This window comes from Bos taurus, chromosome 10 (assembly GCF_002263795.3).
Source record: "Bos taurus isolate L1 Dominette 01449 registration number 42190680 breed Hereford chromosome 10, ARS-UCD2.0, whole genome shotgun sequence".
NCBI classification, from domain to species: Eukaryota; Metazoa; Chordata; class Mammalia; order Artiodactyla; family Bovidae; genus Bos; species Bos taurus.
In genome coordinates, this window is record NC_037337.1 from 88,414,671 (window position 1) to 88,431,050 (window position 16,380).

At 52.3% G+C, this 16,380-nt stretch overlaps 1 protein-coding gene across 8 annotated transcripts in view; it reads left to right on the forward strand.

Annotated features, from left to right (window-relative positions):
• The window catches only part of TMEM63C (transmembrane protein 63C), an 86,357-nt gene that overhangs the window by 41,751 nt on the left and 28,226 nt on the right, over positions 1-16,380 (forward strand). For 5 of the 8 annotated variants that reach the window (XM_059890625.1, XM_059890624.1, XM_005212219.5 and 2 more), the window contains 4 exons: positions 6,555-6,720; positions 7,246-7,325; positions 7,663-7,744; positions 12,132-12,169. In XM_059890625.1, the coding sequence (XP_059746608.1) occupies positions 6,571-6,720; positions 7,246-7,325; positions 7,663-7,744; positions 12,132-12,169 (350 nt within the window). In that variant the 5' untranslated portion in view covers positions 6,555-6,570. Of the gene's footprint in view, positions 1-6,554; positions 6,721-7,245; positions 7,326-7,662; positions 7,745-12,131; positions 12,170-13,961; positions 14,035-16,380 lie in introns of those variants that run through there. The other 3 variants (XM_024997806.2, NM_001206161.3, XM_024997807.2) reach the window with 3 other exon arrangements.

Sequence of the window (16,380 nt, forward strand, 5' to 3'; positions counted from 1 at the left end):
AGAACAGAGAAGACACGTGCCCACAGGTGGCCTAGAGCCCAGCTCTCCTGGGATCCCTCAGTCCACAGTACCTTCCTCTGCCCCACCCTGAGAGACTGGGAAAGGCTCCATCTCTAGATGAGGGCTTAAGAAAAGTCATTCTCTCCTCTTGAATCCTGCCCAGCTCTGCAGCCCAGCAGAGGCCCAGAGGGCCTGGGGGTATCAGAGCAGAGGGTTATGAACTGCCTGGGTTCAAGGGCCAGGTCTGCCACTTACCAGCATCATGACCTTGGGCGAGTTATTCAACCTCTCTGAGCCTTAACTTTCTATTTCATCTAGGGGTGATTCTAGTACCCTTGGGTACTTCTGAAGATTACATGAGCTGGTATTATTTTCCTATAATAAGTGCTCAATAAATGTTAGCCGTTAATAAGACTGGCCCCTTCTAAGCCTTCCTGAATCAGCTAAACTCTGGGATCTGAGCTCAACCACAGAGGACTTGGGGCTTCCCAGGGAGCACTAGTGGTAAAGAACCCGTCTGCCAATGCAGGAGACGTAAGAGACATGACTTTGATCCCTGGGTCAGGAAGATCCTCTGGAGAAGGGAATGGCAATCCACTCCAGTTTTCTTACCTGGGAAATCCCATGGATAGAGGAGCCTGGCGGGCTACAGTCCATGGGGTCACAAAGAGCTGGACACAACTGAGCGACTGAGCACACACAGAAGACTTGGCCTTGAGATGGCCAGCTCTCCTGGAAGAAACCATGGTGGAAGGTGCTGGCCTGGCTAGTTGGGACAGCAGGAGCTGAAAGCAGGCCAGGTCTGGAAGCCTAGAATGGGCAAGAGGAGTTATAAAGACAAAGCCAGTTCAACTCTGCTGAGGCCTCGGACTGCTGAGCCTCCAGCTGGTGCCACCGGAGACTCAACTCAGTTTAGTTGCTCAGTCGTGTCCGACACTTTGTGACCCCATGGACCTCAGCACACCAGGCTTTCCTGTCCATCACCAACTCCCAGAGTTTACTCAAACTCATGTCCTTTGCATCGGTCTTGCCATCCAACCATCTCATCCTCTGTTGTCTCCTTCTCCTCCCGCCTTCAATCTTTCCCAGCATTTCAAATGAGTCAGCTCTTCGCTGTCAGGTGGCCAGAATATTGGAGTTTCAGCTTCAGCATCAGTCCTTCCAATGACTATTCAGGACTGATTTCCTTCAGGATGGACTGGTTGGATCTCTTTGCAGTCCAAGGGACTCTCAAGAGTCTTCTCCAACACCACAGTTCAAAAGCATCACTTCTTCAGTGCTCAGCTTTCTTTATAGTCCAACTCTCACATCCATACATGACTATGGAAAAACCATAGCTTTGACTAGATGGGCCTTTGTAGGCAAAGTAATGTCTCTGATTTTTAATATGCTGTCTAGGTTGATCATAGCTTTTCTTCCAAGGAGCAAGCATCTTGTAATTTCATGGCTGCAGTCACATCTGCATTGATTTTGGGGCCCCCCAAAATAAAGTCTCTCACTGTTTCCACTGTTTCCCCATCTATTTGTCATGAAGTGATAGGATTGGATGCCATGATCTTAGTTTTCTGAATGCTGATTTTTAAAAGCCAACTTTTTCAGTCTCCTCTTTCACCTTCATCAAGAGGCTCTTTAGTTCCTCTTTGCTTTCTGCCATAAAGGTGGTGTCATCTGCATATCTGAGGTTATTGATATTTCTCCCGGCAATCTGATCCCAGCTTGTGCTTCATCCAGCTTGGCATTTCGCATGATGTACTCTGCATATAAGTTAAATAAGCAGGGTCACAACATACAGCCTTGACGTACTCCTTTCCCAATTTGGAACCAGTCCATTGTTCCACATCTGGTTCTAACTGTTGCTTCTTGACTTGCATACAGATTTCTCAGGAGGCAGGTAAGGTGGTCTCGTGTTTCCACCTCTTGAAGAATTTTCCACAGTTTGTTGTGATCTACACAGTCAAAGGCTTTGGCGTAGTCAATAAAGCTAGAAGTAGCTATTGTAGGGTGGGGCAGAAATGGGAGGTGAGGAAGGCCTCACACTTCCCTATCAGATAAGATGTGCAACTGAAGAGACCTGAGACTCCCAACTCACCAGCCAACCTTAACATCCTCTCTCGCTGCCCCTCCTGGGTCCAAAAAGCAAGGCTGACATTTACTTTTCATGTCCAGGAACAGCAGAAGCAGCACCACCCACATGCTGCAGTTTGAGGCTCCAGTAAAGTCCTTCCCTCACTCTCCATCTCTCCTTTTGCCTGTTGCAGAGCAGAGTAGGGGGAAGGAGACTGGGAATGGTCCGGTCTGGGCCGCTCATCTCACAAATAAGCTAATGACAGGGATCTTGGTACTGGCTCATGTTGAGCGCATAGATTACCAAGCACCATGTGAAGGGCTTTGTGCAAATTATCTTATTTCATCTTCACAGTAACCCTGAGATGCAGTTCTCTTATTATCCCCACTTTCCAGATTTGGAAACTGAGGCTCAGAGTGATGAAGTCACTGTCCAGGGTCACACAGCTAGCAAGCGTGGTTCTGGGACTTAAGCCGAGGCAATCTGGCTCCAGAGAGATGCCCTGAATAGCCAGCATCCCTGTGCTCTGCTGTGAAATTCATGCTCAAAGAGAAGAGTTCCTTGATGCCTGCTGCACCAGGCAAATTGGTGCCCTGCTCTGTGCTCCTTTAACACCCTCGGATTTCAAGTTTTATTATTTTGGGGGCTGATGCTCTGATTGCCAGAAAACGTTCTGTCCTCTTTTTCACACACAAGAGCTAGCTCTACCTCCAGAATGCTCACCTTCTGGAAAGAAGGGAGGACGAAGGTCCAGGCATGGTGTAGGGGTGAGGAGAAAAGGTTGGGTGCTACTCTGTGTTTCCATGGCAATGCAACAACCTCCCTCATTACTGCGTCTGCTTGCTGCTGAGAGAGCTGAGGACGGTAGTGAGGTGGGGGTGAGGCTGTCTTCTCTCATTTCCTTCCTCACCTCCCCTTAAGGCTGGGCTGCAGATAAGCTGAAAGCCCGCACCTGACCCAACCTTGCTGGCTAGATTCCACCCCACTCTACACTTAGAAGCTGGAACCTTGTAGCTGGGTCCTCCCAGGCAGAATAGCAGTCTGGGCCAGGCCTCTCCCCGGATCCCAAAGGCTGTGAACTCCCTAAAGAGGAGGAACACATGTTTGTACTTCCAGAGTCTGCACAGGGCCTGGCGAGAGTAGATGCTCAATGAATTCGTGTTGAATGAATGAATGAACAAATGAAAGAACAGACCGGCGACTGACACTGGAGCCGCGAGTGTTCATTTTCACTTTCCCAAACCTCCGTGCTCTGTCTCTGCTCCGCGTCTTTGCCAATTCGGTTTCTTCTGCCCACGCTTCCCCACCGCACTGTGCTTCCAGGCACAGAGGTCACTTTCCCACAGAAGGTTGTGTAGACTCCTTGGTGAGTCCTCCCCATGGCCCTGGGCTAGGAGAGTGCTGGAGTTCAGAAGCATATGCCTTGTGTGCTTGTGTCTCCCCAGGGAGTCTGGGAGCCTCATGCAGGTGGGAGCCATGTCTGCCAGGCTCCTAGAGCCTGGCATGATGCCTGGCTTATAGTAAGTATGCAGTCCTTCTTTCTGGAAGGTTGAAACGGAGGGAGAAAGGGGGCGGTTCTTTCAGAATAAGAGAGACTAACGTAGTGGGAGTTGATGAGTAAAAAGAAAGCATCCAGAACTCAAAACCTTCTTAGATCCAGATGGGAACCAGAGCTCTTCACAGCCCAGGGATCCCTTCCTGGGCTCATCACACACAGTATCAACCAAATAATAACAGTCTTGAGTCCTTGTGGTTGGACAGCAGCTCACCAAGCTCTTTCACATCCTTGGCCTGGTTCCAGTCCCCAGACAGCCCAGAGAAGGGCTTATAAACTATTCCCCTCCTTTTAAAGGTGCTGGGCAACTGGACAGCCACATACTCCCCCGAATGAGCTTAGACCCTTACTTCACACCATATGCAAAAATTAACACAAAATGGATCACAGATTTTTACGTAAGAGCAGAAACTCTAAGACAGAGAAACATCAAGGAAAATCTTTAAGATTTTGGGTTAGGCAGAGATTTCTTAGACACAGTACCAAAAGCATGACCCATAAAAGAAAATTTGATACATTGGACTGTCAAAATTTGTGACTTTGGTGCTTCAAAAGATACAGTGACAAAAATGAAAAAAGCAAGCAAGATGGTGAAAAATTACTTGCGAAACACATATGTGATAAAGAAAGAGCATCTGGAGCTTAAAGGGGAGGAGAAGGGGTCTGGGGGAGGGTGCCACCAGCAAAGACAGCCTGGGTTCCTAAGTCTGGGGGACTCACCACTGCGTCTGTTCTTTGCAGCACACCCGTGGCTGAGTTGGGCCGCCAGGCCTGATTGAGAGGCTCCCTGGAGAACTGATTCAAGTAGGCAAAATCTCTCCCCTAGGCCTTCAAACTTAATGGACGTGCCTGCCTCCTTTTTCCACCTGCTTCCTCAACAAGGGCTCCCCCTAGTGGCCACCGGCAGAACTGTCATTTCATGCCGCAGCTGACCCAGAGCCTGCGAAGGCTGAGATGCCGGCCCCATCGGCCAAGAGACCGCAGGAATGCCATAGCTTCTACTCTGACTCTCCAGCAGATGGCTTACTGTTTAAAATATATTGTGCTCAATATAAACTATTAGTAATTGTACATTTGGCTAAATACGTTAGTGTGAATGTGTTAACCAGTGACCTGGGGTAATAAAATGGTGGGCAAATTAGGCAGACAGGCGAGCAGTAAGTAGGAAAACCCAAGATCTGTCTCCATACCGGCCACTTCCATGTCGTGTTTCCAATCGCTGCTCTGCATTGCAGACACACAGCCCACCGCCTGCCCAGCGTGTCCACGACCCAGCTCCCAGCCCCTCCGCCCTGCACCTCCCACCCAGCACGTCCTGTCTTTCCCATCCAATAACAGCACCTCCAGTTTTCCAGTTGCTTAGTCCACAAGCCTTAGTCATCCTGGACTCCTCTGTTTCATGCTCCTTATGCAGTCTATCAGCAAATCTGGTTGGCTCCACCTTCAAAATATTTCCAAAGTCTGACCCTCTTCTCACTGATTCACGGCTCCCATCCCAGTCCAGGCTTCCACTATCTCTTGCCTCGATTCAGTTCAGTTCAGTTCAGTCGGGTCCAAGTCTTTGCGACCCCATGGACTGCAGCATGCCAGGCCTCCCTGTCCATCACCAACTCCTGGAGTTTACTCAAACTCATGTTCACTGCGTCAGTGATGCCATCCAACCATTTAGTCCTCTGTTGTCCCCTTCTCCTCTCGCCTTCCATCTTTCCCAGAAAGGTCTCTTGCCTGGCTTGCCACAAATTCCTCCCAACTGACCCCCTCTACTTGCCCTCACCCCCATTTAGTCTTAGTACAAGTGACCCCTTTAAACTATGAGTCACTTCATGTCCCTCTTTTGCTCAGGCACCCCCATGCCCTTCACTCTCCCCTGTCCAGCCACACTGGCCCCTTAACTCTTCCTCGCTCCAGGCAAGCTTCCACCACCACACGACACCCCCCACCCCACCCCTGCCACTCCATCCACCAACCCCAGGCTTTTGCTCTGCCTGTAGCACCCTTCCCACACAGCTGGATGGTCTGCTCCCTCTTCAAGTCTTTATTCAGACGGCATCCTCTTTGTGAGGCCTTCCCTAATCACCCTCTTTATAATCCTAACCTCACTCCCACCCCTGAACTCTCACTCCCCACAAGAATTCCATAAGGGAGGGTTTTTTTTTTTTTTGGTCTTACTATTAGTCTAGCACAAAGCAGTTGTTCACCAAATATTTGTTGGATGAACCAGCCTGCTTTTCTTGAATGGGAGTGAAGAATCTCTAGGGTGTGATGTAGTAGTCTGGAGCCAAAACAAGTGATATGTCCAAGCAGCTGCCGGTTCCCTCCAGTTTTCACTCACACGTTCCCCTCTTACCTAGGCCTGAAGAATGCGGATGACCCTGACCGTGAACCCTGCATCTGAGTCTCAGGCTTACTGCATTGGCTCACGACCCTGAAGGGGTGTTGATCTCTCTGGTCAAGTTTGAGGTGAAATAGCGAGTCCCTGTGGTGTGCCAGGTACTCCACATTCTTACATTACTTAGTCTTAGAAGTGATTTGCCTTCCCTGGAAACTGGACCAGAGAGTCGTAAGATGATAAAGACGATCGTTAATGGCCCTGTCTGCACGGGTGTCCCGTGATGTGGTGGTTCCATCCTCCAAACTGAATATTTTCTCCCTGAGACCTTTGTGAGGTTTGTTCAAGAAAAACATCACAGAGGTGGAAGTAGGAAGGCCCACCGGATGTGCGTTTACTAATGTATCTGGGCTATTCTGCCATCTCGGCCCTGGGTTTGAGGAAGTTGGTCTCTTACGGGACAGGCCTGCGTGCCGTCTGAGGGCTGAGCTTGCCTTGACCAGTTATAAGCTCAGCGTACCCCTCCCAGCTCCCCGACAGGCTTCTGTATCCTGCACAGTTTGGGGGAGGGGGGCCTCGAGTCTGACCTGGGGACCCCTCTCCAGCAGGGAGCCTCCCAGGATGACTGTCTTGCCGAGCAGCCTGAACATGGTGGGAAAGTCCCGGAACTTCACGGTGGACGACTGCTTCAGCTCTCGGAACACCGTCCTAAAGGGGCAGCCCTTTGGGGGCATCCCTACTGTTTTGTTCCTCAACATCATCTTGTGGGTGGTGAGTGCTGGGCACTGCGGAGGGCAAACCAGAGGGGTCTCACCGGGGCACATGGTCCAGCTTTCCCAAGGGATACAAGGGCCCCAGCTGTCTGTAGTTGTGTCCCACCAGCCACAGCGGCGGGAACCATCTGAAGGTCAGCCTGCCCAGGGCGGCCCGGGGCGGGTGCACCTTGGAGAAGAGGGGTCTTCGGGTACAGCCAAATCCCTGATTCTCTTTCTTGCACCCTTGTCCGAAGGTCCCCCTTGGCCAGTGCCCTTGAGCCTCCCATCTGGCCCCTTGATGGTTTCTTCAAGGAGACCTCTCGTTCATTGTTCTAAACGTGCCACCTTCAATCAACCAACTCTGAGCAACCCCTCTGTGCCAGGATGCTGCTGGGCACTGGGCCTTGAAAAAGGCATGACCCCTACCCTGACAGAGCTGGCCACCCAGAGGGGAGCCCTTGGGGCCCTCACCCTTGGGAATGCAGGGGTGAGTCGAGGGGAAGGCGTCTGTGAACACTCTTGCCCCTTTCCTGGCCCGCAGGTCATCGTCTTGGTTTATTCCTTCCTCCGGAAAGCCGCGTGGGACTACGGGCGCCTGGCTCTGCTGATACACAATGACAGGTGAGGAGGGGCCGGGGTGGGGATCCAGCTTCCTCGGGGCATGTGCTGCCGCGACCAGGACACGGCTCTGACCCGTGCCCAAGCCGCACAGGTGTCAGCAGGTGGCATCTCATTACCACCCCCACCTCGCTCGTCCCTCCCAGCACAGAGGTGACTTCCGGAGGGCAGCCCTCTCTGGACCCAAGGCCACTCTTCTCAGGTCTCAGACAGTCTGGATCATGATTCCCCAAAATGCCCAGAGCTGGTGTGTCTGCTCCTGGGCGGGAGGGGCCCCGGGAGTGGGCAAGACGCCTAAGAGCCTCCTCTCCTTGTCCACCTCCCCTTTCCTGGCCGGCAGCCTGACCTCACTGGTCTATGGGGAGCAGAGCGAGAAGACGTCCCCCTCGGACATCTCCCTGGAGATGGAGCACAGGGACAAGGTGGGTCCTGGGGGGCCGGCGCGGGGAGGGCGGGGGCGGGCGCGCTGGCGTGGGGAGCGCGGGAGCGGGCGCGCTGGTCCTGGACAGGCGGCCCGGGCACGTGCAGGACGCTCCGGCTCGCGGGCAGGGGCCACAGCACACGCTCCGGCAGCCTGACCTCGGACAAACGCCTCAACCTTGCCAAGCCTGTTTCCCCAGCGGAAACACAGAGACTTGACCCCAGCTGCCTCCTAGGGCGCAAGAGAATGGTGGTGGTTAGCGCACATAGGATAAAGGCAGCAAGGGGTCCCGCCAGGCGACGGGGCGGAGCTGACGTGCTCTGCGTGGCGCTCAGGGCTGGGTGGTCTTGAGCGGAACTCAGAAGAGAGGTCTGGCTTGCCACCTCCACTCCTCACCCCCTCTCACCCGTGGCTCCCACCCAGACAGCCCTGGGGTCACACACAGCCCCCCGTCACGAAACCCAAAGGCCGCTCCTCGGTTCGCTTCTCATCTCATCTCTCAGAGCCGCCTTCCCTTCTTGAACAGAGGAAAGCACTTCCGGCTGCTTCCGTGGCATCCTGCTCTCCGGGATTTCCCTCTGTCGGTGCCGCCTCCAAGCCAGGAGACTCCCCAGCCCCAAGCCGTGTCATCCATACTCACTCACGACTTCAGTTGTACACGAAAGTGAAAGTCGCTCAATCAGGTCCCACTTTTTGCGACCCCATGGACTATATAGTCCATGGAATTCTCCAGGCCAGAATACTGGAGTGGGTAGCCTTTCCCTTCCTCAGGGGATCCAACCCAAGGATCAAATCCAGGTCTCCCACATTCTTCACCAGCTGCGCTACCAGGGAACCCCAAGAATACTGGAGAGGGTAGCCTATCCCTTCTCCAGCAGATCTTCCCGACCCAGGAATCAAACTGGGGTCTCCTGCATTGTAGGCGGATTCTTGACCAACTGGGCTATTAGGGAAGTCCCCAGTTCTACATGGATCCCTCCTAAATTCCTATCTCCAGCTAAACCTTCCTCTGAGCTCTGGCCCCATTTATCCAGTGGCCTTCAAAATATTGTAAGGGCATTTCGGATTCAATATGCTGTGATTTTCACCCCCACAACCACCTGTCCCTGGACCCCTGGTCTCAGACTCTTCCCATCACCCACTCAGGTACGTGTTGCTGCTCTCATCCAGGCCCCTGGGCATGGCTGGCTTGTTACCTAATTGTGTCGCTTGCGCCTTCCCAGTTTTGTTTCTCTCCACCTCTCCCACCATCCCTCAGTCCAGCTTCCATCAGTCTTTGGTTTGGGTGAGCATGGTGGCCTCTAACCAATCTCTTTTGGTCCACGCGTGCCCCCTACTCCATCCAGAGTGAACTCCATGAACAGGGACACAGGGTCCCCTGTGTAAGCTTTCAATGGCTTCCTAATGCTCTTGGATCAACCGCCATGGGCTTGTGGTTGGGCCTCTTGCCCACCTGTCCCATCTCTCTTTTTCCTCCCGACTGCCCCACCCTCCACCACACTGGCCATCTTTCTGACCCTCCTTCTCGCCTCACACCCATCACCTGCTCTCCCCCTCCCCACTGGCCCCTCTCTGGCTAACACACCCATGCTCTGTTCAGATTTCAGCTCAAACACTACTTTCCCGGGATCCTTGTCCGCTCCTCTGGATCCCCATCTCTTGTTTTAGCCTCATGGAAAACGCACTCCTTCTCTTCAGTGCTCTTCGCCCAAACTGTGACAATTCCCTGTTCTGCAATCAGTCGAGTGTTCCCACTTCCCCCCTCGAGACCAGTGTCGTCCGGTCTCACTTACCATTGTCCCAGCACCTGGTCCACCCTGCCATGTCATTAGTATCTGATACATATTTGCTGGAGGCAGGGAGTAGGTAGAGCCCTATTCCTTCCATTTTCATCCCTCCAAGAGACCCAGTCCCTTTCCTTGCCAAGACCTGCCCCAGGCCAGGCCGGGAGCCTCAGACAGTTCGTGTCTTGGAGGTTTCCTCTGTCGAATGAGGTCACACCTACCTTGCAAGGTGATTCTCAGATTTACCTTTGGAAACATCGCTTTGCCTTTGTAGTGGTTTTTTCCTGCACAGTGACATTTTATTTTAAAAATATCTAGAAGATAAATCATTATGGCAGCAGTGGGGCAGTCAAACAGATGAGGGTATAAATTACACACAGAGGGAGAGTGTGGTGAGGGGTCCCAGGCAGGCAGCGAGCCCCTAGCCTGGCTGAGCGGCATGAGTGAAGCCAACCGGTCTTCCCATAGTGCCATGAGCAAGTCGGGACAGGCGTGGCAGGATCGGGGAGGATGGGGCCACCGAGGTGGGTGGACTGACCACTGTCACTCAGTCTTTCCAGCTGAGCAGGCTCCTGGGAGCCTGTGACCATTTCCTCAGGGCGGGGAGAAGAGAGAAGATACGTCTGCTTCTTAGGCCCGCTGTTTAGCTGCAAAGGTTTCAGAATGGTTTATGCCTTTCAGAGCTGTGGTGTGTATGCAGGGAAAGTGTGTGTGTGAGAGAGAGAGAGAGAAAGAGAAAACGGATCCATACATGGTCACTCACACAGCTGTGTCCGTGCACTCTGCACGAGTGTATAGACCACACTTCCACTCTCGACCTCTGCCCTTTCACTCATGGTCCTCCGCTCCACACAACCACGAGGGTCTGTCAGCAAGCCTGCCTGCTGTCTTAATGAACTGAGAGCTGGCCCAACGGTGGGTGGTGGGGAAAGGCTCTCCATGTGGGGAGGGGTGGCCAGCCTTGAGAGTCAAGCCCAGTTTGGTCTAGCAGTTAACCCCCTGCCTTAGACTTGCCCAGTCTCCACTGCCACCGTTGTACCCTGTCCCTTCATTGCTCTGCCTCATACCCAGGCCTTTATCCCTGTTTTAGTTCCCTAGGTCATAGCTAGGGGAATGATTCCCCCAACATGCATTCCCACTGTCAACCCACCCAACACAGCGAGGAGGCCTGGAAGGTGGGCCTTACACCGAAGGTAGCAAGGAACTTCCTTTTGTTTCGTGTTTACCAGCCTCTCCTTGCTTCCTTTTGGGAAATGTGTTGTTCTTCAGTCGCTCAGTCATGTCCAACTCTTTGTGACCCCATGGACTGCAGCACACCAGGTTTCCCTGTCCATCACCAACTCCCGGAGCTTGCTCAAACTCATGTCCATCAAGTCGGTGATGCCATCCAGCCATCTCATCCTCTGTTACCCCTTCTCCTCCTGCCTTCAATCTTTCCCAGCATCAGGGACCTTTCCAAAGAGTCGGCTCTTCACATCAGGTGGCCAAAGTATTGGCGCTTCAGCTTCAGCAACAGTCCTTGCAATGAATATTCAGGGTTGATTTCCTTTCAGATTGACTGGTTTGATCTCCTTGCAGTCCAAGGGACTCTCAAGAGTCTTCTTCAGCACCACATTTTGAATACCTATTCTGTAATGCACGTGGTTCAACTGAGAGGGGGGCTGCCCAGTTCACTGATGTGCTCATGACCCAAATGGGGTCAATCAGGAACTGCAACCTCCTCTAAGGTTTTGCCAAACCCTCCGGAATCTCAGAAGCAAGCATGCATCAGAGCAACTTAACTAGTTGCCACATCTGGTGGCTTTTACAGCCATGGCCCTCTGCCCATCTTAGCACACAGTTCCTAAGCTGACCCCTCTCCAGGCTTCCCCCCGCCCCGAGTCTCTGGCCAAGGCCACCTTTTCCCGTCACCCGGGAACTCCAGACAGCAAGACCCTGAGAGAAAGGCATAATCGACAGGACTCTCAGGTGCAGAAGAATAAACCAGCTCCCGCTCACAGTTATAACAAAAGGGTGATGTGTGGCCTGAGTGTGGAGAAATTAGAGGTGTCTGTTTCAGGTCCAGCTGGATCCAGGAAATCCAGCATTGCCACCAGGATCCCTCTCTGATCCTTCTTCGTCTGGCTGGGCTTTTGTCGCAGGCAGACTACTGCGTGTGGCATCAGAGACTCACCAAGCCCCTCCAGGCGGCCTGGTGTTGACCGAGAGGCAAGAACCCAGAAGAAGCCATGCCATGTCAGTTCCCTTAAGAGCACTCTGTTTGGCCCCACTTGGGTCATGCTCCTGTTGGTCAACTGGCAGGAGCCTTCCTGAGGGACAGCCCACTGGGCCACATGCCGGGGGAGGGGCATTTCCCAGAGGGAAGCAATGAGAGACAAACAGAAAGCAACTGATGTCCACCCCAGAGTGCCTTCTCTCCCTCCAGTCCAAGGCCCCCCCCAGGCCCCCACTTCCTGTCACAGGATGCCCGACTTCCGGAAAGACATCCCCCTCAGCACCGATTCCCGTCCGGGCCTTGCCTGGGGAGGAAGCCCCGGACGCTGCCTGGCTGCCTTGGACGTCCCAGCGCTGGGTTTCTCACACTTTCTCTCCTTTCCCCCCCAGGGCTTCTATTCCTGGTTTTTCAACACCATCACCATGAAGTAAGTGCCTGAATTTTCTGAGCCGCGGGGCCTCATCTGCTGGAGGGTGGGGGGCAGGTCTCCTTCCCCACAGGACCGGACCTGGGGCCTGAACTCTGTGCGCCAGCCTCCACTCCCCACTCCCGGCTGCCCCCCGCAGCCCAGCCCGGGGAAAAAGGATGCTTTCCAGTTGGTGAAATGGAAACTGGGGGGTGCCCGCAGCCCGTTTTCCCTCTGCCACAGTTCCCAGGAAAGGACCCCTTTCACAGGCTTGTAAAAATGCTTTTATGAGGGCCGCACGAGGAAAAAGAAGTCCTTCCCATGTCTTGTTTGCTTTTCTCCTATGAACGTCATTCCTCGTATTTGCCGAGGTGGAAAACACCAAAACCACTGGAGAGAAGGGCAGGCCTTGTCTCCCAGCCTCTGTGCCCACTCTGGAGGCATAACCCCTGGCCCACGGCATCTTCTGAATCTCTTTAGTGTCAGACGCCCTTGGCAAGAAGAGAGACCCCCCCCCCCGCCAGGCCTGTCATCTCCTGATTGCCTCATCCCAACCAGTCTCTAACTCTTGTCAGAGCTCTCTCTCTCTACTGCATGAACATGTATGTGCGTACACACTTACTTGTGTGCACACAGCTCTGTCTCCATCTCAGAGCCCTGTATGTTCCTGGGTGCTCCCTAAATAGCTCCCATCCAGCCTGCTCTTCTCGTCCTTTGACCCCCTCCTCCAGGGTCCAGCCTTGCCTGGGATGCCTGCCTTAGGGGGCTGCCTAACTGCTCCTCAGAGGCCACTGCACAGGGGTCCGCCTGGACCTGCTCATTTGGTTCTTTGCCAAGGCTCTTAGAGTGTCTTCCATCGTGTGTCTCCACGTCCACCATTCAAGAGCCTTGCTGGGAGCGTTCAGATATTGCCCCCAGACCCCATCCCAACCCACACGAGCCACACCGGAGCACCTCTCTTTCCCCAGACCTGGGACCCCCACAGGGGTGCAGGGCATCCTGACTGGCCCTTGGGAATCCAGAGCTGGCCTTGGGACTGGCAGTCTCTGGTGTTTGAGCCCCAGCCCTGATGGAGGACTCCCCATGGTCTTGGCCTTTCTTCTTCCTTTATTTTTCACTGGAGTCCCCAGGAAGTGATACAACTAGTTTGTGTGGGGGTTAGGACCCTTAGCCCCATGTTGGGGAGTGGAGGGAAGACTTTTATTTCCTGGCACTTTCTCTAGTTTTGCTTTATTTTGAAAAGCATGTGCAAGCTTGCATAAATGCAGTTTCATTAAGAGAAACATAAAAGTTCATCTGCAGTCTCTCATCCATTTCATGACCCTCCCTTCCTGCAGAAGCCAAAGACCCAGGGCACAAAGCCCACTCAGTCTAATCAAAAACACAAAGGTTAACCAGACCCACAACACAGAAGTTCTCACAGGAAGCACATAACTGCTGTGCAAAAGGCATTTTGGAGAATGAGAACTTAATTCCAATGTCGGGGTTTGGAAGAAGCATGGTTTTGAGCGAGGCCCTGAAGAATGGGAAGAATTTTGGTCATTGTGATATGGAGGGCCCAATCAGAAATTAAGGACTCTTGGGGCAAAGATTTGAGGTGGAGATGGCAGAGAGTGTCCAGAGATGGTAAATCTTGTGGTGTGCTAGAAGCAGGAGTACATAGAAAGAGACGAGATAAAAGATTGGGCCGGAAGGATCAGTGGGGATCTTGACTGCCATCCCGAGAATCTTGGCTTTTGACTTACAGGCAGCAGAAAGACAGTGCCTGTTTTTGAGCAGGAAACTCAGGATGATGTCTGTTTGTAGGCAGAAGTTTGAGGGGTGAATGGCAGTTGGAAGAGGCCAAAGGCAATGCAAGCAGCTAAGAAGGCTTTCCCAGTGTCCAGGTGAGAGGTGGTGATGACCAGGGAATTGACGTGGAGGAGACATGGGAAGGGAGGCTCTGGGCGACTGTCAACGGGTCGTGGTTTCCACCTGGCTTCCACCTGGTTAGGAAAGAGGGAGAAGTCGAGGTCTTGTTTCTGGGAAGGGTGGTGATACCATTAGGTGGAAGGTGAGGAGATAGAATGAGTTGGGAAATTGATAACACAGAACCAGGGCAAGTATGGGAATTGATGGTCAAGCTATTGAAAAACAGAAATAAAGCTTAGGAGAAAGGTTGGAGCTGGAAATTTAGACTTGGGATATGGGAGCAAAGAGGTTGTGGTTGAAGTCGTGGGAGCAGATGGTTCACCCAAGGGATCAAGATAAGAAAGGATGTGAGGGAGAGAATAGCTGGGGCAGGAGGAAAAGGCAGCATTCTTTAGGGCAGCAGCTCGCTGTAACCAGGCAGGCACGAGGCTCCAGACATGGTGTGCTCTGCAGCCTCCAACCCCATGAGCCGGACTAGAACGAGTGCTCAGGAAAGGAAGTCGACTTTGAAGACTTGGGTCTCCCCTGGGAGGGCAGGTCCAGCATGAGGAGACGTCCAAGGAGTAGAGGCTGAGAAAGGAAGTCACCTTTTTTCAAGAAGTGGGTGGGACCGGGACCTAAGGATATTGGATGGAACTCGAAGGGAAGCTGGTGAAGGAGCTTCCCAGATGCTTGAGGAGCTTCTCGGGTTTTTCTAAGACTGAAACATGGACACTTGAACCTGGCTGTCGTTGAAAGGGAAGAAGTTGGGGTGGCTGTAGAGAGAGGAGGCCTTAAAGGTGAAAGAGAAGGATGCCAGGTACAGCGAGTCTCCAGTAAGAGGTAGAGGACAGGAAGCGATTCGAGCAGAGACAAGAATTCATCATGAGTAGGAGAGAGGGTGGTGCCTGGAACGTCATGGGGGCTGCACTTTAAAGAACGGTGGGAAGAGGACAGAGTTGAATAGAGGAATATAGATAGGCTCAAAAATTCAGGCTTCCCTTAGAACTGTAACATAGGCTGCTGAGTATAGCCTGGGTTTTCCGGTGCAGATGGAGCAATGAGCCCAGTAGGGGCAGAGGGAATTGCTAGTCCAGAAACGATATTCTTGTGTTCTCGGTCCCATCTGCTCTCGCTATCTGATTGGAGGCTCTCACCCTGCCTCAGGCACACTATTTATATCATGTGAGCAGATCTGGGCACCCCAAGCCTGCAGGGGGATATTCCCCTCATTCTCCCTTCTCACCACTCCTCATCCACCCCATTCTTGGGATTTAATTCTCAAATGCAGGGCAGGAAGTGTTTTAACAGCTTGAAGTTTAAAAAAAAGGTTGAGAGCTCTAAATTACTGAAATGGTGATATTGAAAGCCTTGAAGACATGCTGTACATTGTAGTATTGTTGAAAAATAAACCTGAATATTGGACTGGATGCTATAAGTTGCATACCACCTTCAAGTCTGATCAGAGGGCAAGGGTGAGTAAACTATGGTACGTGCACCAATGGCGGGGCAGGTGTGCACCTTGGGGCTAAGTGTGAACTAAGAATCCACAAACAGGCCATTGTCACCATTATTACTGTGCAGTTATAAAAATATTTAGACAAAATGTTAAACTGTTAGAAAACACTTAAGATTAAATATGGAGAAGGCAATGGCACCCCACTGCAGTACTTTGCACTCCATGGACAGAGGAGCCTGGTGGGCTGCAGTCCATGGGGTCGCTGGGAGTCGGACACGACTGAGCGACTTCACTTTCACTTTTCACTTTCATGCATCGGAGAAGGAAATGGCAACCCACTCCAGTGTTCTTGCCTGGAGAATCCCAGGGACGGGGGAGCCTGGTGGGCTGCTGTCTATGGGGTCGCACAGAGTCAGACACGACTGAAGTGACTTTGCAGCAGCAGCAGCAGCCAGATTAAATGTGAAATGAAGGAAAGTGGGAAAAAAGTGAAAGTGTTAGTCGCTCAGTTGTGTCTGATTCTTTGTGACCCCATGGACCGTAGCCCACCAGGCTCCTCTGTCCTTGAAATTCTCCATGCAAGAATACTGGAGTGGGCAGCCATTCCCTTCTCCAGAGTATCTTCCTGACCCAGGGATCGAACCCAGGTCTCCCACATTGCAGGCAAATTCTTTATCATCTGAGCCACTAAATGCTGTTTATCCTACAGTCACTAAGGTAAACCAGTAATATAATAAGAAACTAAAGGAAATTGACCAAAATGATTAATACCCATTGTCTTAGGTTTGATGAGATTGTAGGCGAATGATTTTCTTCTTTCGTATTTTCCGAAGTTTCTATTATAAGCATGTGTTGCTTTTAACATTTTTAACTGGAGTTGACA